At 33.4% G+C, this 23,475-nt stretch overlaps 1 protein-coding gene across 4 annotated transcripts in view; it reads right to left on the reverse strand.

Annotated features, from left to right (window-relative positions):
• The window catches only part of FNBP1L (formin binding protein 1-like), a 75,326-nt gene that overhangs the window by 15,489 nt on the left and 36,362 nt on the right, over nucleotides 1-23,475 (reverse strand). For all 4 annotated transcript variants that reach the window (XM_004689769.2, XM_012730185.1, XM_012730186.1 and 1 more), the window contains exons 3-9: nucleotides 19,481-19,534; nucleotides 17,903-18,050; nucleotides 17,072-17,134; nucleotides 12,153-12,257; nucleotides 9,563-9,691; nucleotides 7,026-7,172; nucleotides 5,208-5,411 (exon numbers count right to left, since the gene is read on the reverse strand). In XM_004689769.2, coding sequence (XP_004689826.2) covers nucleotides 5,208-5,411; nucleotides 7,026-7,172; nucleotides 9,563-9,691; nucleotides 12,153-12,257; nucleotides 17,072-17,134; nucleotides 17,903-18,050; nucleotides 19,481-19,534 — 850 coding nt within the window. The remainder of the gene's footprint in view (nucleotides 1-5,207; nucleotides 5,412-7,025; nucleotides 7,173-9,562; nucleotides 9,692-12,152; nucleotides 12,258-17,071; nucleotides 17,135-17,902; nucleotides 18,051-19,480; nucleotides 19,535-23,475) is intronic.

Consider the following 23,475-nt stretch of genomic DNA (forward strand, 5'->3'; position numbering starts at 1 on the left):
CATCCCAACTAAACACACATGTACACACACTCAGCACACACACTTCTGACCCAGAATAGTTTTTACAATATGAATCTTTACACTTAATTACATTTGATTAGCTGCCTCAAATTTTTATTTTTCCTTGTTTTCTAAATCATGTTTTAGACCCAGGGAATTATCAGATTGGATTTCACAGAGCAAATATGAATTTTAATAAGTAGCTAACAAAAATATCTACCCCTTATCTCTGATGAATTAGCCATATATAATAATGGTTATGATAAGAGAAGATGACATTTGCTATCCATTGTATTTTCAAATATGCTTAACATTCTTTAGACTGTCAGTAGTTTCAGAGAATAAAAATCGTAACTTATTTTGCTATGACAAAATTCACTGTGAGGAGATGAAAAAGGCTAGATTTTTAAATGGCATTCATGGTCTCTATAAATGTTACTAAAAAAAAATTATATCTAGGGTAAGAAATAAAAAGTATTTCAATTTAACTTTTATGACAGTTTTCACCAGCTAAAGTTCTAAGTAATGCAAATTATTTTTCCAGTTTCTGATATGATAGGTTTTAGAGAAAACATTAAGATAATTACAACTGAAGTACCAAATATTTCACTTTTTTGGCTAACCTAGTTTTTGTATTAATGAGAAGATAAATTTATGGTTCATTATCCTTTAATTTGGAGGTATAAAAAATTTCTTTTTAAAAAATAATATTCTGTTTTAAGTTATTCATGCACAATACAAAACTTACCCTCATATGCAATTATTATTATCTATAAATAGTAAATTTCATATACCCACTTAATAAATACACAAAGGATCTAAAAAAGGAAACCAAACATTTGAAATTAAATGTACTTCATTTAAAAACTAGAAAAATCTCTGAAAACTCTACAGAGAAAAGCTTACAAAAATGACTCTAAAAGTCTATAAGCTCATGAGTCATTTAGAAAGAAAACATGGACTTGTTATTGCCAATAAATCTACCTTTTAAAAAACAAGACAAGGAAACCCCTGTAAATTCAAAGTAATTACAGAGTAAAAAATCACTGCTTTGTATATTACGTAGTTTTGATTTGGTGTGCACCAACTATTCATGAATGGTTAGATCTTGACATCATAGAAAGAAATTTCTCATCCCTTAGAAAAAAGGTCTACTGGTACCACTGTCAAATACAAAAACACTGGTCTAATACAACATTTCTCATATCCTCAAAGACTGTGAAAAAGACTTTGAAATACCCTAGGTTTCCTTTAAAAAAAATTTAAGCCAAAAGGCAGTTATTTTAGGGAAAATTATATAAGCAATGATTGCTTAAAACAAGTTTCTGATTTAAAATAGTTTAGCTGATCAATTAAAGAAATCTTAGCACTTAATTATATATATATAAATCAATCTAAAAACAAACTTCTCTTATACCATCTTATTTTTTTCGGTTTTCCAATACTGAAAAATATTCTTAAGTGGAAGGAAAACATTTCAGTGGGTTAATTTTGAAATAGTACCTAGTAAACTACCAAATATCAAATGAAACAAAGAATTTTCTCAACACCAAACTTATGATAAACTTTCCTTTTCTTGTTCTATTCCCCCTGTCCTCTAACTGGTTTGCCTGTCATATTTCCTATCTGCACACTGCTGCTTTTGCATTACAATAAAAAAAGCTGGAGAATTCTGGCCTTCCAGACCTACGGCCCTAAAAAACAATGTATTGGTTATTTTAAAACTAAAACACTATGTGGAAATAAGACAAATAATAACCAAGCAGATAATTGTTAAGTCCTACCTATAAATTCATTCAGTAATAATGTTGTCACATATTTACACTTTCTCCGGGGTTGACAGTTAAAACTGCCTGAACACTTTTCACACAATTACATTTATTGCATATTTCTGTGACTATAGTATATCAAAAGTATTCAAACTAGACTTGACATACCCTATATGGAGGATACATAAACAAGTACAAATTTGTGATTCCTCATGATTTATGCAACATAATATTGAATATATTCTAAATCAAAACGCTATAAATTAATTGTACCTTCATAACTAGGCAACAGAAATCCCAAATATGAGCCATCCCTGGTGGCACAACAGGTTAATTAAAAGCACAGCATTTCGAAGCTGGCCGCAACTGCTTCAGCACAACTTCACTGCCTGCCAGGAGGTGACCCACATGGTGCAGCAGACCTCTCGTGACTCACCCGCTGCTCCCCTCAACAGTGCACTTCATCAGTCTGCCTTTTTTGCTCCCCACTCTGTCTTTGGTGACACTGCCCCTGAACTTGTACTCCAGTTCTTGTATGCATAAATGTCTCTTTTTAAAAAAAAAAAAAAAAAGAAATCCCAAATGTGATTTTTTACAGGCTCTTGAAAGAGATTACAGGTTCCTGTAATGCCTGTAGGCATAATATAGACTCGTTCATAAAAACTTTTCTAAATGTCATTAATTAATAATTATTATTTACATAATCAGGTATGACAGGTAGCAAAGACATTCTTTTCATTATTGGCAAAGACGAAGTCCAAAAAAAGGACATGATAAGAACATCTCTGCTGCATTTCTGACATCTATTAAGTTTGTCTTCATGGAAATGTAGGTAATAATTTCATTCTGTCATAAAAATTAATATCTTGGCTACAAAAGAAACCTAACTGAAATAATTTGAAGATAGAAAATCCTACAAAAAGCTAAAAAGGCAAGGTTAAACAGAAGAAAAGAAATGAGAAAGGAAGAGGCTATGTAGAGAAAAGGGGAAAGAAAAAGAGCAAAAGCAAGTCTAACAGGGTCTTACGGTAATTATTAGACTTATAACTCTGAGAGATTCTGAATTCTCATCTATGGATTATTACAACTGTTTTTTATACATCCAAACAAATGCTGGAATAAATACCTCATAAATGTAAAGCTATGAATGTGATAAAAATGTCCTTTAAAATGAAACATAGAGAGAAATTAGCCTAACATAATGGAATACTATATTTGTCAGTAGTAATAACAATCGTTAAAACAGGTTAACATTTGCTTTTTAACCAGTCTATAATTTTTCATTTGCAGAGTATCTTTAGTTTTAAGAAAACACCAATTGTTGGCCAATTTCTTTGAAAAGGAAACTTTAGTAGCAAATTTTTGGTCAAGAAAACAAATTCAGTGCAAATATCACTCAACAGTATCTAGTTTATGTTCTTTATGATTTACAAAATATCTATTCCTTTAATTTGTTCTATAATCTTGATTTTTTTAACATTCCTATCATTTTTTATTAATTATTGGAAACTGTGTCTTATGTTTCTAAAAGTAGGGCAATTAAGGTTGCACATGATTTTTTTCCTCAATACTTTATAAACTGGTAGAAGTCATTAGTGACAAATTATTACATGAGTAACTGCAGAGACAAATTACTGAAAGTCTTAAAAATGTAAATACATTACAAGACAATGGTGAACATATGATTTCACATAAACAAAAAAAAATAGCTAATATGCTTGTACCCAGCACCCTCTTTATAATACCATTTCTTTTATGGTTGAGTATTTCAAATATGCTATATAGGAGTTATTTTTAACTTGTGGGCAGCTATTCTTAATTCTGTGGTGTTTTTAAAACTACGTATTTATAGGAGAGAGCCTTATAATGAGGGTGGAGAGTATTAAAAGCCACACTACACACACAATAGGCCATCATGCACTTTAACCCATTATTAAACTTACCCCTCTTTTGAGGCTTCTGAAAGAAGGAATTCTGGGCTTCCCTGTTTTTATTTCATTCATACAATAATGCACGGGCTCAATGGAGAATGTGAGAAACTGGGACCCATTAGGAGTACTGGATGTGAATAAACTAGTAGGGGTTAAGGGTGGGGACTGTGGCTAATATGGAAATAAAGAAAGGAATCAATAAGCCAAATGTGCATAGTTTTTTCCTAAATGAAAATTCTATTTTTGGCAATATACTTTTCACAAAATATATGTCAAGGTTTTCAATAAAAATATTAAAAAGCTAACATAACTTTGCCAAAACTGTCATAAGTGAATTTTACCTTTAAATATGTACCATTTCATTTGATTTTTCTACAAGCTGACAGATTAAAAACATAGAGCACACAAATTATTGTAGAGAGCATTATGACCTAGAAAAAGTTGATTTCTAGAATATTAATACAACCTAGTTAGTTGTCCTCAACCTGTACTTGTCAGAGGTTAAGGCAGTAGCTACAGTTAAAGATATCTAAATAGACAATATCATAGTAAAACTAATTTATTATTCATAAATAGGCAAAAAAAATTTCTTTCTATATGTTGCTTTCCTCAGACGAACCTACTTCATCCTTATTGTATCTCATTTTTGGGTAAATTTTGTTTTTCGAAATTCTCCTAGCTACTCTGATCTAACCTTAAAAAAGTTACCTCTCACATGGACAATATTAATAAAAGCCTGAATAAAGCATGAGTTAATGATAATCATGCTTTTGAAGATATTTAGAGGTACATTATAATTGGAGTAAAATTTCATGTACATTCTTATGTCAAGATCAGATAAATGAATTAAAACAATCATGTACTTCAATAAATACAGCACTGTATATGTCCATTCTATTAATGTCACTATTATAATCACTAAAGATAATAATGAAAGGAAGACCAAGCAGTCACCTATTCCATTTACTCATCTGCTGACTAGATTTATCTAAAATAAACAGCATATCAAAAGATAAATTTCAGTAAGAGCAAGATTGTCTTAATAAAGATTTTTATAAACTTCAAATTACCACATACAGCCTTTCCCATTAAATATCCAATGTTTGACAAAAATAATTTTATTAATGATCAGACCTAATTTGACATTTACTAGTGGTATGGTCATTCATTACATTAAGAACTGCAATTTCAGTGGTTTTGTAAATAGGATTATGTTTCCTTAAAAACTCTGATAAAAACTACATACAGATGAAATTTAAAAACCTGTAATAGATATTAATAACTTATTTAATATTTTTATTCATTAGTAAGTGGTGGTCTAATGTTAAATCCAGAAATAATCTTTACTTTTGAGGTACAAAATCCCGTGTCTCATGAGTGAAAAATTAATCAAATCATTCAAATCAAAATACTTATTCACCATTAATAGTAAATTATTACTATTAGTTAATACCTACAGTGAATTAAATAGCAAACTATTAGCATACAGGTATTTTGTAAGTTTTACCTTTGGTTTCTTTCCAAAGAGCCACAATTTGCCCTTGGCCTTTCCAACTGTGGTTTTGGCATCCATTTTCCCGCTCTCCTGTTTGGACGCACTGATTGTCCCGTCAGAAATGGTTCTGTAAATATGCTGACTGTAATCTTCAAATGGAAAGTCTCCTGGAGGTTCAAATCCAGATTTGAAGGAATCTACTACCATTTGAGAGTCCTGTACACAAGAAACATACTTTTAAACCATTTAATTTGCTCATAATGCCAAACAGGTTTTCAAACGGAATAATTCTAATCATTAGAGGTTTAAAGTAAACAATGTATTCCTGTGGAATTATAACCCTGAAATATTTTAATTCCAACAGAAAAACACTAATTTACAAACAAGTTTCCACTTTATTAATTTATAATACTCACTAATATTTTCACTGCTTTAATTTACTGAAATTAATCAAGGACTAGTTAACCGACAAGAACAATCTAAAAAACACCAAGAGGTTATTTATTCTCAAGTAGAATTTCTAAGAAGTTTTAAAGAAAGGCTTACTTTACTTTTCTAAAAATGAGGATCACCTTTGAAAGAGAGAAAAGGTCATCTAATCATAAAAGAGACAAATAGTCTTCCTTTCATCCAACAGGCGAAAATATAAATTAAGTATACTAATGATATTTAATTAGGATTGTCAACAGAGAAATGGAAAAATATCTCAAAAACAGTAGTAGGTACAAAAAGCAACTTTGCAAATATAGAATTCAGTATTATTCACCTAAAACTTAAAAACTTCAAGCTCATGTAAGTATTATATATTGTTCTTGGACATGCATACCTCTATCTGAATGCTTTACATCTGCCAACTCCTTCTTACCCCCTAAGTGCCTCCTCCTCTTTTATTCCCTGTTTATAGCACATTTTGCCTGCCATTTACTCAAAAGTCATTCTTAAGTCATGCCATACATTCATCACTAAATGCCACCCTCAGCACTCCTTTGCTAAAAGCTAAGTATGATTATGTTTATAATCTTGGGAGTCAGCTATACCAAAATATAAATGCATCTCTGAACTCATAAGTTAAGAGGCCTGATACTCTTTTCTTTCTTTAAATTTACGTCAGATTTTTATTTGTTACAGGAAAGATCCTCGCTGATGTAATATCAACTTCCTGTAAAGACTGAAATAGTGCACATATTTTGTACTCCTCCCCAAATTCTGGTTCTCTTCTCATGCTCTTCATATTCATAGCCCCAGTTTTTGCCAAGTTTCCTTTTTGGCTAATCACAATTTCTGAAAAATAATTTGGTAACAAGATTCTGCTAGACCTTAACCAAAAATATAGTATGATTAGATACATATCCTTAAAGGGAGCAGGACTACATGGTTTTTTCTACTCATAACACTATCACTCATTAAGTTTCCCATAAGTCATCATTCCATACACTGGACATTCCATACATTGGCCATACTTTGAATTCAGCTCAAGTGCCAAGTATCTATGCAACTCTAGATCTGTCTGACCATTTATTCTCTAAACCTTTACTAGACTAATAGTATATACAGTTTGTAACATATAGTTCGACAGGTTATACTTTTGGAGTATAACTACAAAACAAGTGGAGGCAAAAAGGGAAGGGAAAACATCTCTTAAACAACTAGAAGTGTGGCATTTAGAACAACCCTTAGAGGCCATAAAACTCCATTCTATTGTCAGACTACCTTCTACAGAATCAACTAACAATCCATCAACTACTTCACCCCTTTCACACCTCATTTCATTATCTAATGTATCTAAAACAAAATGAAACATTCATTCAAATGTGATTATATAACACTTACTCTTCTTTCATCAACTGATTTTGCTGCAAGAATCATTCCTTCCAAACATTTTGAAATGATAGGAATAACTTTACGTTCTGAGTCTGCAAATCCTCTGTAACATTCACTGAGTTTAATAGTTCTTCGTTCATCCATTTCTTGTAGTTGCTAATAATCAGAAATTTTTTTAAAGGTAAAGCTGAATTTCTTTTCATTCTGAAACAATCCCCTCCCAAAAAAAGCAATTAAAGATTCTAATAGTTATGCTGCTGTTGATACCTTTTAATAAGAGCTATAGACATATAATACTTTAAATTTAAACTTGTGAAGTAGAAGACAAAAAAAAACTCAAGGTTTTTAGAAACCCCAAAATTGGTGACACTGGTTTTCAAACCTTTGAAAGGGACTCCCTAGAGGCTACCAGCTCTCTGCCTATATATATCCACTTCATCTTTCAATTTTTAATAAAAGTTATTTATGCATCCAGGAAAATTTTCATTTGAAAACAGATTTTTAAAATACTTTTTCTTTTAAAGCAAGCAGCCTAAAAATACATATAATTCTGAGACTTCTAAGCTATTGAATTAGTTTAAATTATTTGGGTGAGATCTGGCCAGACCAAAGATCCGTAGTTGACTGTATACCACCAGTCTTGACCTACCAAGGTCAACAGGTCAGAGCGATACAAAGGAACAAAGAATAGCCACAAGATAAAAGTGATATATAAATAGAATCCCCCACAATTTAAAATCTGAGTGGCACATGCACCTAAAAAGTATGCTCTGCTAAGACACAGCAGAAATAACCTTAGAGGTACTGCTGATACTATCTGCCAACACTGACCTTTCTTCTAGGAAGCAACTACAGTGCTCAAATAGTCCTCAAATTCATATCCTCCATATCATCTTTTCCTTTTTAATTACTTCCCAAGTTTGGGAGTTCTAGATTTGCATTTTCTAAAATAGAATTGAAAGCCCAGAAATAAAACTACATATAGACAAAGGAGCAAGGAATATACACTGGAACTAGGACAGTCTCTTCAGCAAGTGGTGCTGGCAAAATTGGACTGCCACATACAAAAGAATGAAATGAAACTACTAAGTCACTAGAAATGGATCTGCCATATGACCCAGCAATTCCAATCCTAGGAATCTACCCAAAGAACACAAAAACACTAATATGAAAGCTGCACTTCTACATTTATTGTAGTACTACTTATACATGCCAAGATACTGAAAAACCCTAAATACCCCTGAACAGATGAATGGATCAAGATGTAGTATAGAGACACAATGAAATACAACTCAGTAATCCAAAAAATATAAATTCATGCCATTTTGGCAACATGAATGGAGCTGAAAGAGTTAATGCTAAGCAAATTAAGTCAGCAGGAAAAAGGTTAAGTATTAAATGGTTCACTGTTATGTGGAATATCCAGAAACCAAACAAAGGGTCAAACACAAACCTTCAAAGCTGACCACAGATATGAGGAATCCATGGAGGGAGGGTGAGAATATGGGAAGGAGTGAAAACACAGTGTGAAGTGCACAAGAGAATATGGTGATGCACTATGGAGGTTTTGGATGGTGGGAGAAATACAGTGAAAATTCCTAAAGGGAGAAATGACATGTTGTGCAAAAATTTAAAAAAATAAAATAAAATAAAATAAATTGCATGGCATTTTCTGAAAAGAATTGTCTGCAGAATGGCAAGATTGCTCCAAAACAAACTCCACACAAAAGGATTAAATCCCAGAACACAAAAAAACAGTTGATCTCAATGTTAAGGTCTCCCCAGAATACAGAGCCTTTTAACTTCTAAACCCAGAAAAGCAGCACAGAATGAGGACTGGCAGGCCTGGAGGTCTGGATTAAATAATCAGAATTTGATACCCTAGTCTACCATTCTCACTATGCTTCCTTTGTGCTTCTAACTTGCCTTACAAGGAAATAAAATAATATATTTGGGTTAAACCTTTTCCCACGTAGGTTCTGTTCTTCCAGATATTACTGCTTTCAACAAAATCGTTCTCTTATGTCTTCTTTATAGAATAGCCAGTAACAAATTAATCTTCATGTAAATTATGTGTCTTTACCTGAGGCTATCTGACAACTGTTATCATCAAGTAATGCTGGATGGTATTTATAGGTAAACTCAATTATATATATATGACCTATCTGGCAGTAACAAAAACAAGCAGGTTAAACTGTGGTAGCAGTTTATTTGACATGTGAACAAATGTCAATGATTCTGGTATAGTATTAAAAAGCTATATTCCAATGCTAGCAGACCAGATTATAATACACAATACCAGGGAATTCAACCTATGACATAATAATGACTCAGTGTTACTATTCTATTCATAAAATGTCCCTGTTAGTGGACTATTCATTCTGCTAGTAACAAAGCTGCAGAAAATTTGAGATTTCCAATGTTAGGAAAATTTACCTCAAATCTATAACAAAGAAGTCTCATGTAATTCTAGAAACATTCTGATCGATACCTGAAATTTAAAAGTTTTACATCTAAAGATTAGTTTTTCCAATTCTAAATTTTACCTTGTAAATCTGAGGAATCACCACATAGAAATGTTTGTGCTGTTCTCCATTGAAGTTTTGTAATTGCGCAGCATATTCATTTTTATTTTCATCAGCCATATGTGTACGCAGATTCAACTGTTGTTTAGCCTAGAGGTAAGTTGAGTCGTTTAGCCTAGGGGTCTATATCAGTATCAAGAAAACCCAGTATCATAACTAATTTACTTTTTTAAAAAAACTAATTTTCTTTCTAACTACTGATATCATTTAAAATTTAAGAAGTTTGCAAATCTTATGGCCACCTATTATAATTATTACAATATTCCTTCTCTCTTATTGTAAGTCTTCCCCTTATAGTAATTCATTCAAATAAAGTTTCTTACTAAGTCCAGATTCTTAAGAAGTAAATGACATTTATTGCTTAAAATAGTTAAGCTTTTAATCAGAAGAGAATAACAGCATAAGGAATATTTTAGACAATTAAAAAAGACAGTAAAACATTTCTTAAAATATGATACTTATATCCAATTCAGAACTATAGTGAAGCCAAATGATTTAAAATGTGTTTTTAGATCGGTAATATCAAACATGTTTGACAGAAAATTGTATGTGTTCATAAAGAGTTAATATTAATCAGCAAAGAAATTTCCCATGTATAAAACAGTGCTCCTTACACTGGGTATAGCCCACATTTTCTTTATAGCAAGATGCTATGAAAAAACTACAGTGGATGATCAAAATCAGGATCCAAAAATCTTAAAAGCAGGATTAAATATAGTAATTGATAGAGATATACATAAGCACTTAAAAAACCAAGGTAGGCCCTCCCTGGTGGCGCAGCGGGTTAAAGCACAGTACTGAGAATCTGAAGCCACTTCCGCATGAGTTCGATTCCCGCCTGCAGCCTGCCCCGGAGGAGACCACATGGCGAGCCAGACCTCTCCTGACCCGCCCGCTGCTCCCCTCAGCAGTGTACTTCGTCGATCTGCCTGTTCTGCTCCCCACTCTGTCTCTGGTGAAGCCTCTCACCGCCCCTGAGCCTCTGGCCTGTACCCCAGTTCTGTATGCACAAATAAATAAATAAATCTTTAAAAAAAAAAAAAAAAAAAAAAAACCAAGGTATAAGTTCTGTCTGAGACAAATGTTTTCATCCCCATACCGTATGTGAAAAGACAGTGATTTCAATTAACCATAAATTAATTAAATGGAAGTCAGTACAAACAATGTGGTTACCCCTGAAGTCAATATAAATTTAGACTAATTAACACAAATTGGTATTCAAAACAAAGGAGGTTATCAAACGGGTCTGATCAAACCATACCTGCAATATTATATCCAATTTGAGGTAATATACTTTAAATGTGATATTGGTGAATTAAAGGCTATCCAAAGCAAAGCAGTCACATGAAACTTAAAACTATTTCATGTAAGGAATAAAGAAACATTAATATTTAATTTTAGGGTAGAAAATTTGCTACCACTATTTTAAAAGTCATTATAAGAAAAAATAGATTTCGTGTTTTTGTATGGTATATCAAAAAACTAAAGGGAAGCAGGGTGACAAAAGGGGTAACACAAAGAACTACTGAAGTTGGGGGAGAGATAAACAGGCTACATGAAGACTGAAATTTGATGACCTAATATTAAGAGGTAAAACAAGTCTTTAAAAATGGGATAAACAGGACCTCCCTTGTGGCACAAAGGGTTAAGTCTCAGTACTATGAAGCTATCTGCAGCCACTGAAGCCACTGATCCCAGGCCATGGGCCTGACCCACGTGGCACAACAGACCTCTCTGGTACGTGAACATGTGCGTGTGCCCACCTCTGGCTATACCCCAGCACTTGTATACATAAACAAAAAATCTCTACCAAAAAATACGGTAAACAGATATAAGCATCACAACTTATACCAAAAAATCTTATGGTGTTGTAATCTGATATTTATGAGATTTGAGGATTTTATTTTTAATTTGTAAGAAAAGGAAGTTAGAAAATAAATTATCCTTCTCTGTTTTTTTCTTGTTCTAATTATTTAGGAGATTACAAAATTCTGAGGAGGAAAATAATGGTAGGTCTTTATATACACTAAAAATGTGGAGTAATATTCATCTGTATTTCAAAATCACATTTCAATACTACTACTATGTCAAATGTTCTAAGAGAAAAAGATCATAGCTCCTGCTAAGCAGTATTATCAGGGCTGGTCCTAGCAGATCCCAGCATTAGTAATAAGTGATGGGAGGTCAGTTTCCAAAATGAATACCCAAACAGTTAATCACATGTTTCTGACACTTACATGGTATTTTCCCTTCTGTAAAGTTAGAGAAGGCACACAACCCAATCCCATCTGCCCATAGACTACAAGTTCATTCCCAATAGAAACTATTTCTTTCTTATGCATTCTAAATGCAGTTAACACATTAAAATAAGTTAACATGTACTAATTACTTTCCCAGACTAATGTACAATTTAAAGTAGGCAAATATTTGAATATTTTAGATTTAGATACAATGTATTTCTTGGGGAAACTAATACCAATCAAATATCAATACTATTCTTTATATACAACTCAAAATTTGGGGATCAAAATCAAGTTTGTCTATTTCTTACCTTTTCAACATCTGCTTTGGTTGCATTAGTATCATTATCTAATCTTTCATAACTCTGTTGTGCCTTTTCTGCCTCTCTACATTCTCTTTCAAATTTCTTTTTACTCTGTTAAGAAAATTAAAATATCACATTCAGAAATAAAATTATATCACATCTTAAAAAAACAACTAAAATTACAAACTAAGAGAAAAAAAACACTAATACTTATTATATATTTCCTTTCTTCCTAAGAAAAAAATCATACATTTTGTAACTTCTAAATAAATAAATAAACAAATAATTAAATAAGCTCATCTTCAGCACTGTATTTTTAAAGTGTAGCCTGGGGTATGGAAATGTCCCTCCAAAGCAGTTGTATGATGTTTCTTCCAGGTTTCCCAGAATAAAGACTTTAAATTTTTTATTCATCGCAAATAACTAGGTCTTTGTAAAAGCTATTCACAACTGAGTCACATGCCGTGTTTCCTCTCCTACATACTTTTCAGTCAATTCAAACACATTCAGACTCCAACCAATTTTATTTCTTGATTAAATTTCATCAGCTGAGAAGTATCTGCCCTGGTGAAATTTGTACTGGTTACTAACTAGATCTACTGCTTAGCTGCTACCTTGGGATTTCCCTTCATGATTATCCTGGAAATTCTTTTCACAGCTTCCTTGACTTGAATCTAATGCCTAGTGAATTCACAGCTTCCCCTTTTTTAATTCATTGCCTTATTTTGTTGGAACACACTGAGCAGTAACTTCCTCAAAAGTTTACAAGAGATAATTTTTTAAGTCTCCACAGCTAAAAATATTTTACACCATCATTTATTTTTAACTGCCCAATTAAAATTTTTTTTTATTTTTTATATATATATTTTTTACTTCATTGTTCATTTTTGTACAATGTTTCTCTTCTCAGGAGTAGTCCTCATAGAATTCCCACCACCAGTTCACCGATGCACCATCACCACAGTCTCCTATGCTCTTCTCTCCCTGGTTTTGATCCCTCTCCCTCCCCCTACACCATTATTTTTAACTGAAAAACTTTGGCTGTAAGACTCTGAGTGGGAAATTGTCTTCCTTCAGATATATAAAAGTACTGTCTACTTTATGTCCACTAGAATATATTATTTTCTAATCCCATTCTAATTCCGGATCCTTTGCATAAAGTATGTTTGCTTTCAGTTTTGTTTTTCCTCTCTAGAGGCTGAAGGCTCTTTCTCCTACCGGCTGAAATTTCATATAGATGTCTTGCTCTGGGTCCACTTTGCTGGGCACAGGAAAAATCCTCTCCACCTAGAAACTATTTCTATTCGGAGGAAAGTTTCTTGAATTATTTTTCCGTCCATTTCTTACGTTTTCTCTTTGAGGGGGTGCTTATTTTGAAAATAAGCAAGTACAATGAGTCCTCTAAATTTCTTTTCATTCATATTTTCAACTATTATTTAACTCTACTTTGAGAGATTTCTTCAGTTTCATTCTTTCTACCAAGTTTTTTATTTCTGCTTCCATCAAGTTCCTTTGAAAGGAAACTATAGTTCCAATTTCCTTCCACGATCATTATTCCATCAAACTTGCTTTCTTTGCTGCTTACTAGTTGTTACCTATATTCTGAGAATCCCTTGGAAAAGAATGTCAACATTTTCTGTTTACCTAACTCCCTCATTAGAACCAGTTAAAATACCAATTTTTTGTCTTGGTTGGGATTACAAAACTACAAAGATATTGAAAAGGTAGATTCCAAATCTCAAACAACAAGACCAAAAAATTTAAATTTCTCACAGGATCTCCCTTCCTTTGACCTTCAAACAGAGACAATTTCTTTAATATTTTCCCTTGGTCAATGAGCAGAGTTCTTAGAGACTACCTTTCACTAAAGGTTTAGTTCTCCAAAGGTTCCAACCTTCCACAACATCTGGAGCTAAAATCTAATCTCTTTTCTGATGTGATTAAAACTTAAGTCCTAAGTAAGATACTCTGAACCTCTGTCCCCATTTTTTCATATACCTACTTATCTAGCTTTTTGTTTATTTTTACAAAGTTAGCAGGTACCTCTGCTAAAAGCTTAAAATACAACACAAGTATTTTAGTAATTCTATCTAGGTTAACCAAAAGTTTTGTAAATTAGTTTAGCTTGCCATGGAGGCAGAACCAGATATACCAATGATTTACAGCAAATAAATGTGCTTGGAAATGAAACTCTTTAAATGTACTTGTATTTTGCTTAGTATGAGACATCAAATGAGAATACTGACATTAATAAGCACATAAATATAGCTGTGTAACATGAAAAATGTCACTTTCCTATAAAGACTGAGATTAAACATCCACATTTAATTCTGAAACTCAGTTCAGAGCCTTGTTTTCAAACTGAGCAACTACAGGTTACTAGTTTTGGTGCAAACTGAAGCTACTTAGATGAAGTACTTTTATGTTAGATGTTTTATTATGTGGGGGTGGAAACCTAATAATTTCCTTGCAATAGCAAAAGAACCACTAGTATAATAATATAAAAAGCACTCCTTCCATGAAATATCCTCCATTGTTATACAAACAGAGAAATATACTTCGGAATAACCTCGTTTTGCATCCTTCTGTATGGCAATAGTCAAAAGAACTTCTATTCCATTCTTTCTCAGAAAAGCCCATTTCCTGGTATAGATTGAAAATAGCTGATATTTGCCTTAGTAGTCTCCCCAGATCTGGGACATAGTCAAATAATCTAATCTTGTAAAAGAAATCCATGAGGGGAATCTACTAGAAGTTTTCTAGGTAAATTTTCCTTCCCTGGTTAAAAAAAGGGGTTGGGGGGGGGGGCGGTGGGAAGCAACTGGATTAGAAATGTTTGTTCCCTTTTCCTGCTTCTCAATGCAACTGAGTAACAGTGGTGGTTGGCTGCTTAAGTAACTTAACCATAAACAAAAAAGCCAACATGGTCAAAATGGTAAAACAAGTGACAGAAAGGAGAGGTCCACCTAGGTGACAGCAATGAGCTACTGACAAACTCTCAAGAACTGCTGAATTTACAAGCCTAGTGCTCATAAATTCCTATGCTCTTACTTAGAACTTACAGACTTGGCATCTAAGATGCTTCTATCTTCTTAAACTCTTATTTCTTCAAGCTCTCTTCACAGGCTCTCTTTAGCCCTTATCTTAAATGTTAATGCTGCCTATTTCATTAAACCTGAAACTAAAAATTGTCTTATAAAAGGCTTTTTCTCCGTTTTTAATATTTGTCACTAATTTAACTTGTCTCTCCCAGTTCTTTAAATACCCTCTCAATTACTTCAAACATGTCCAATTCCACAAGTCCTTTTTTTTTTAAATCAAACAGGACTATGTGGAACTAGGAAACAAGATCCTGCATATATGTGTATTACATAAAAATCGTATGTTTGTATCCCTCCCTAGACTGCAGGTTCCACAAAAAACAGAACTACATCATATTCTACTCTTGTACCTACTAGACACAGTATATGTTTAGAATGCCTTTAAGCATCATGAGTTGAACTGAGCTCATCTTTATTTCATGGTATTAACTGTCTTAAAGAAATCTCTGCTGCATTTCTTTTCTGATGTTTCTTTCTTATGACCCAAAATTTTTGTTTAAAAACTGTCAACTGTTCTACAGGCAAGTCAGCACGTGTTATCAGGAATGCTATGTGCCAACTTTCATTTTGGCGATTTTTAAAAGGACCAGTGATTCATGAGTGTAGGAGTCTGTTTTTTGCAAATGAAAACATATACATATATACATACACTCATTAGGAAACACAAAGTAAGATGCTAGCTAAGGGAATTTAAAACTTATTAAGTAAATACTCCCTTGAAAGTCTTACTGAAACCAATTAGAAAGAAAAGGCATAAACAAAAACAGACTATTAATATTCCCAAGAATTCTAAATCAGCGTTGGTGATTAAAATCTGACATCAGAGCCCTCCCTGGTGGTGCAGCAGGTTAAAAGCACAGCAATAAGAAGCTAAAGCCACTTCCGCATGAGTTAAATCCCCGCCTGCGCCTGAGGTGATCAACACGGGGTGGCAGACCTCTCCTGACCCCACATGCTAATCCCCTCAGGTCAATCTGCCTGTTCTGCTCCTCACTCTGTTTCTGGTGAATCCTCTCACCCACCATACCTTTGGCTTGTACCCCAGTTTTGTAAGCATAACTATTTTTTTTTTAAATATAATTTCCCATACAAAAATATGCAAGCACTAACCTCAGAGTTCAGAATGATTATTAACTTTATACTGCTGAACATTATTTGATAGAACATTTTACATAAAGGAGATGACAATGTTCCATGTAGGTCTCCTATTTTTCAAATCACTATATTGCTGAACACTACAAACCTTAGTATCAAGTATTCTTGGACAGTTTTTTAGTAAATAACTATTATACTTTAATAATTTTGCCCCACAAAACATTTTATGTCCTACAATGGGACAGTCTCAGATGAACAGCTCAGTAACAGAAATATTCAACATTATTACAGAATCGCTTAACTAGAAGAAACATTTCTAGTCCACTCTTCATATGCTAAAAATTAAGTCAATAGTAATAGAGTGCTAAAGAGAGACAGAATTAGAATAGAGGTTTTCTTGGGCTCAATCAAATGGTCTCCTAAGATATAGCCACTGTTTTCCTATTATTTCTACCCTTTATCAATATTTTATAGTAACTGCTGAAAAGTCAGAAAGAATCTTTCCAAATGTTTATACAGTTATCTGAAGATTACAAAGTTAGTACAGATAAAGAACTACACAGAGGAGATGGAGGTGTGATAAACACTCAAATTTTCTATTCACATCAATGTCAAATTACAATCCACTGATATCCAACACTGAATTCAAACAGATGTGAAGTAAAAGAGAACTTAGGGTTAAACTAGCTTGCAAAATTTTATGTTAACCATGAAACCATTATAACTCACATTATCCATCTGCTTCCAGCACATGTCAAGGTATTGTTGAGCTTTTCGTCCCTCTTGAAGATGCTAAAGATTAACAAACCCCCCCCAAAAAAAATTACGTTTAAATACTGAGTTTGACGTTCCAAGAAAACTTTTCACTTAATTTTTTTTCAAGGTACTAATTAATTATATAATCATGTCAACACTTAGGAAGAAATTAATAGTAGTAAAGCAAAACCCTCTAAAACGTTCTCTACAGGGTATTATTTGAGTAACTGAAATATAACCTTTAAAACAGATATAAGCTCTAGATAAATACTATCTTGAATTGGGGTTAAGAATATTTTCTATAAAGGTTCGGATAAGTATTTTAAGCTTTGGAAGCTGCATATCTCTGTTACAAATACTCAACTCTACGAATGTAATACAAAAGCAACTACAGGCAATACTTAAGTGAATGAGTATCAGTATGCTCCAGTAATACTTAAAATAGTCACCAAAATTTGAACTTGATATAATTTTCTCTTGTCATGAAATACTATTTTTCTTTTGATTTTTCTCTTCAACCATCTAAAAGTGTAAAAACTGGTCTCAACTTGCGGGAACTAGGAAACAAAAAAAGGCTAGAATTGGCCCATAGGCTGCAGAATCTGCCAAATCTTGATTTTAAACTCAAGAGGATCACAAAGTAGCTAGGGTATCTTAATATAATTTTTAGAAAGAAGAAAATGCAATACAAAAATCGGTCTATACTGAAAACACGTTATTTTAAAAGCAAGTAAATACTCTGTAAAAATTTCACATTCTAGCTAAAAATTATTTCACATTCTAGATAAAAATGATAAGGATTACCATTTTTCTTTCAGTTTTCAGATCATGAGCATATCTCATTAATTCACCGTAAACTCTGTGTGCCATTTCTTCTGCCACTACCTCGCGCTGGCCCGCATAGTCATTTAACTCATTAAGGATGTTAAAAAAGGCTATACACGAGGTAAACCTGACAAAAACATTAAGAAAAAAAAAAAATGATGATTTGATTTCATTGTTACTACAATCCAATCTTTTAAATACAGTATAGCTTGTACCTAACACTCAACAAATTTTAATATATTTAACCTAAATTTCAGCTTCTAGTTCTAAATTAACTCAATTTGCACATAGCTGTGTGTATCTTCAAGTAGTCTTTATAAATAAAGAAATATTTGGAATCAAAAAATAAATACTGGAAATCTTTTAAATTGCCAACAGAATGGCCTGAGCTTGGGAATGAACTTGATTGGATTCCTAGGCTCCACAGCTGCCAATCATGCCATTCAAATGCACCTCAATGGCTGATCTACAAAACAACTCTGCTATCAGTTCTGGATACAGCTGCCTGTGTACCTACCCACATCCTGAATGGACATGAAGTGTGCCATTAGGGTCAACACCAAAGTGGGGAAAGAAAGGACAAAAATAAGGGTAAAAAATTTGTGTGGAGAGGAGGGAAACAGAGAATCCCTATATTGAAATGTACAGATCTACTTTAAATATACTGCCAGAACACTCTTTAATAGCAAAAGGCAAAGAGCTCACTTATGGCTCTATTAACACTAAACCTGAGAATCCTAACAACTGACAATTAACAAAAAATTTCTTAATGTTTAGTTTCTTTTTGTTTCTGTAGTTTACAGCCAGCCATATATCTGTTTAGAACTACCCAAAAGCAGGCCCTCCCTGGTGGCACAATGTGTTAAAGCACAACACTGCAAAGCTATTGGCAGCCACTTCCGCACTGGTTTGATCCCCAGCCAGGGAGGTGACCACATGGCGTGGCAGACCTCTCCTGGCCTGCCCGCTGCTCCCCTCAGCAGTGTACTTCGTCAATCTGCCTGTTCTGCTCCCCACTCTGTCTCTGGTGAATCCACTCACCGCCCCAACACCTCTGGCCTGTACCCCAATTCAGTATACATAAATAAAAATAAATCTTTTAAAATAAAACTACCCAAAAAGCTCATAGCCAATTTCTCATCTTTTATATGGGGTTCCAAGTTACCCTGATAACCTCATTCCTTTCCTTATCCTTTCAAACCAACCAAACTTCTTTCACTATGTGAGAATAAAAGCAAGAATCTAACAAGCCGACAACTATAAAATAAATAGGAAAAAAACACCTTTTTCTTTGGGAGACTACATCACTAAAGTAGAGTCTTAATCTACATCTTATTTGGAAACCCTTATTTCAGCTATTTTAGACTAGCTGATGTGCTATTGATCAAGTCCTCTGAAGTAGTTGTCCTAATGGTAATTTCCTATTTCAAAAGAAACGTTAATTATAACAAATTTGACATGGTTATAAAAATCTAACTATATTTATTTTACTAAATAACAAAAATCTAGGTATTAAAAAAACTTTTAATGTAAGTAATAAACAGGCATATAACTTACCGTGGTTCTTCATCTTTGGCGGAACGTTTGGGACAATACTTCTTAACCAGATTTCTATGGAAAGATATTTTTAAAATACTGTTATTAAATGAAATATGCAAAGTTTTCTATTTCATTAACCAAGAATCTAATTATATGAAACAAAACCACTGCTATTAACATGATAATATATGATCATTACTTTTTTTTCCTTAAGATACTGATAACTAGAGTAAAAGTGATTTAAGTTTATGTAAATTTTCCAACAATTTGATTATGCTATCAAAAAAGAAGAGCAGTAAGAGGAAGATGAAAAGAAATACAGTGAAAATAAGTCAAGGTCTTTCAAAGAAATACCTTCAGTATTTTGTTTTACAAGTCAAAGATTTGAATACTAGGCAAAATACAATCTATAAAACAGAATTAACATCATAAAAACAGAATTTGTTAATATACATATAGAAGTACTCAGGAGAGTGCTGATACATTAAATGCTATGTGAGTGTTAATATAAAAAAAGTGCTTGTTCTATGTCAGGCACTGTTCTAGAAATTAGGAATAAGCAGTTTACATTTTAGTAGGGAGAATGTAGTTTACATTTTAGTAGGGAGAATATATTCTAGAATTAAGAGTCAAATCACTTAGCCAATAAATCATCTGTACCCAGCAAGATTCAGTAACTACTGAGAACTAACAAGAATGAACAAGTGTCCATAGGATTCAATTCTGTGAAGTTAATCTAAACTTCAAAATAAGGAGGACTGTTCCTTCTGCCTGTATCCAGATGACATTATTGTCACAGAAGTATTTGTTTTGTTTTGTTTTGTTTTTGGGGGGGGGGGGTTGCTACTCACTGCTCAAAAGCCAAACTTATGAAGAAAACCAGGTTTAATCAGGTACCAACAAACTTGATGACATGGAGGACTACACAAAAGTCATATTCCCAAATGAGAAGCAGGGACTTAGATAAGGGAGTATGAAGGAGGAGGAGAGGCTAAAGGGACTGCAGCAGATTTCAGAAAATAGGCAGGATTTTCCAAGAACTGCATTCAATGATGCCCCTTTTTCTTCCACACTTGGTTTTGGCTGGATCTGTCCAGGCAATGGTAGGGTTATTTTTACTATGATAGTAAGGTATGGCTTAATCCTTGTTTTACTTTAATTCCATCTTGGTTTCAGTTAGTTTTGCCCGGTTTTCTGGTTTTGTCTGCAAGAAAAGATAAAGAGGAGTAGGGCCAAGGACAAGGAATTATGGTTACCATACCAGTGGTGGTAACATTAGAATTTACTACAGTAAGTAATCAAAATTTCAGAGAAAGCCAAAGCAGCAAAGGTTAAACAAGGTTTGACCAAAGAATAAATAATCTCCACTTTCAGAAAGTCAGTACAAACATGAGCCTCCTGGGTTCTTCTGAGACTGAACAGTAACATAGAAACAAAATTCTTAAGAAAGAGACATAAGGCACTGAAGACTGAGGAGAAAAGAGATTGGTTTTATTTGGATTATTTTACACTTAAACCTGTCCTATGTATTAGGACAGCTCTTAGTTGAACAACCTCATCATATGATGAATATGACACAGAAAGTAGTATGGACAGAAGGCAGTATTTAGTCAAAGTTTAGCTCATGATCAGAGATCTAATTTCTAAACTAAAACCAAAACACAAATTATTTATTTATTCACTTGACATTCACTCTCTATGGGCACCAGCTATGACACAATGCTTGGCACAGGTACAGAAATGAATGTCAGACAGTCTTTGATCAAAAGGAATTTGGAGAGAGTTTTGCTCTGGTTAAGAGTAGCATACAGACTTCCTGTTGTCCAATCAACTTCTCTTACAGTTTACCACACTACCATATTTTTATAAAGAAAGGAATAGTCTAGGATAGAAAGAGAGGGGTATAATACATTTTACACAACCATCTCTATGACAGAATTTAACTGTTGTTATTTTTATTTTAAAAAATAATTATCCGGGCCCTCCCTGGTGGCGCAGCGGGTTGGAGCACAACACTGAGAATCTAAAGCTGCTTCCGCATGAGTTCGATTCCCGCCTGCCCTGGAGGTGACCACATGGCGTGGCAGACCTCTCCTGACCCGCCCACTGCTCCCCTCAGCAGTGTACTTCGTCGATCTGCCTGTTCTGCTCCCCACTCTGTCTCTGGTGAAGCCTTTCACCGCCCCTGAGCCTCTAGCCTGTATCCCAGTTCTGTATACACAAATAAATAAATCTTTTAAAAAAAAAAAATAATAATTATCCATCATGTATATAAACTGTTTTACTTTGAAATTTTAATCTCTGCCATAAACGTAACAATAAAAATTAACTAAAAACCACTGACTTCAGTTTATGTCTGCAAACAAAAAACATCATACTAAGTTACGAAGCTACCACTTAACATCAGAATGGACATGATTTAAACTGTCAATAATTATATACTCAAAAAAGATTAGGTGCTTTAATTTCTGTTTATTCTCAGCCTAATACAAATACCAATACCAAAAATTAAAATTAAACCAAAGTCATCAAAATAGATGAACAAGAGTATCAATGATGGAGAAAGTCTAATCCTGCAATATATTCACGAGGTCAATGTTTAACATTCTAAATTATGGTTAATAAGGGGGGAGGAGCTGATGCCTTATGAAAGATAACTGTCCTCTGCAGTAGCAAAAACAGAAGGGAGTTAACCGTAAGAATTTTTCCCATTAAAGAAAAACCAACATGGCAAACATTTTCCCTCTGGACAAGAGAGATATTATAAAGAAAATCTAATAATTCAATCATTTATGAAGATTCTTTCAAGACAGTAAATCCCAATGTAGAGAATATTTTTTTTTTTAAGATTTATTTGTGCATACAGAACTGGGGTGCAGGCCAGAGGTAAGAGGGTTCACCAGACACAGAGTGGGGAGCAGAACAGGCCAACTGATGAAGTACACTGCTGAGGGGAGCAGTGGGCGAGTCAGGAGAAGTCTGCAGCACCATGTGGGTCACCTCCAGGGCGGGGATCGAACTCATGCTGAAGTAGCTTTAGCTTCTTAGTGTTGTGCTTTAACCCACTGCGCCACAAGGGAGGGCCTTAAGAGAGTATTTTTTAAGTTCTACATACCACCTTTCCAACTCTTTTTTACTAGAATTTCAATACTTTATAATAATTCCGCCTTGGTTGAAAATCACTACAACTGAAAATCATTATTAGGATGGAAATGTTTCAATTTTTTTAGTGCATTGGGACTGAATAAAGATGCAGATCGCTGATCTACAGCATCTATACCCAATAAAACCTATTTGCTAAATGAAAATTATACCCTTTCTTCAATGAAGGAATGTTCTAATTTCTTTTTGTAAGTAAGCGAAAAGTGTAATAATTATTATAAATCACGAACAACAGAAAAGCTAACAAATCTGTTCTTTGATTAGAGTCCTACTACTCTAGAACTATTTTGGTCACCCTGAAACCTTTGAGGACCAAGCTTTTCTGATAGTTAAATATTCTAGATAGCAAAAGTTTTAGCTCATGAATTACCAATCTGTATATTATAATTTGCAATAGGTTTATCTTTAGAAGTGTACCACCTTCCTTGCTTAGGAATAAGTGTTTTTAAACATAATCATTGAAAAGGCTTCAGCAATTCAAAAGTGTAAGTAAAAAATGTTTGTCTCCGCCCTTTCCATCTCCTTATTTGCATTCCCATGGACAAACACTAACACAATTTAGAAGGGTATATCTCTTCAGAATATGTATGAATTATATACTTAACTATATACACAAACTCAAATAACCAATAAGTTCTTGCTGTACATTTAGTTCTGCAGCCTGTTTTTTACACTTACTGAAAAGTGGTATAAAGGTTTAAATAGGCTAGTACACCTGATTTATGTAAAATGTATATACCTCAATGTTTTCCTTATTCTCTTACTGATATTAACATCTTTTCTTCTCTTTTTCTTTTCTTTTTTTTTTTTTTTTTAAAGATTTATTTATTTATTTATACAGAACTGGGGTA

This window comes from Condylura cristata, unplaced genomic scaffold, assembly GCF_000260355.1.
Source record: "Condylura cristata isolate star-nosed mole 26May11 unplaced genomic scaffold, ConCri1.0 scaffold00026, whole genome shotgun sequence".
In the NCBI taxonomy this organism is placed as follows: domain Eukaryota; kingdom Metazoa; phylum Chordata; class Mammalia; order Eulipotyphla; family Talpidae; genus Condylura; species Condylura cristata.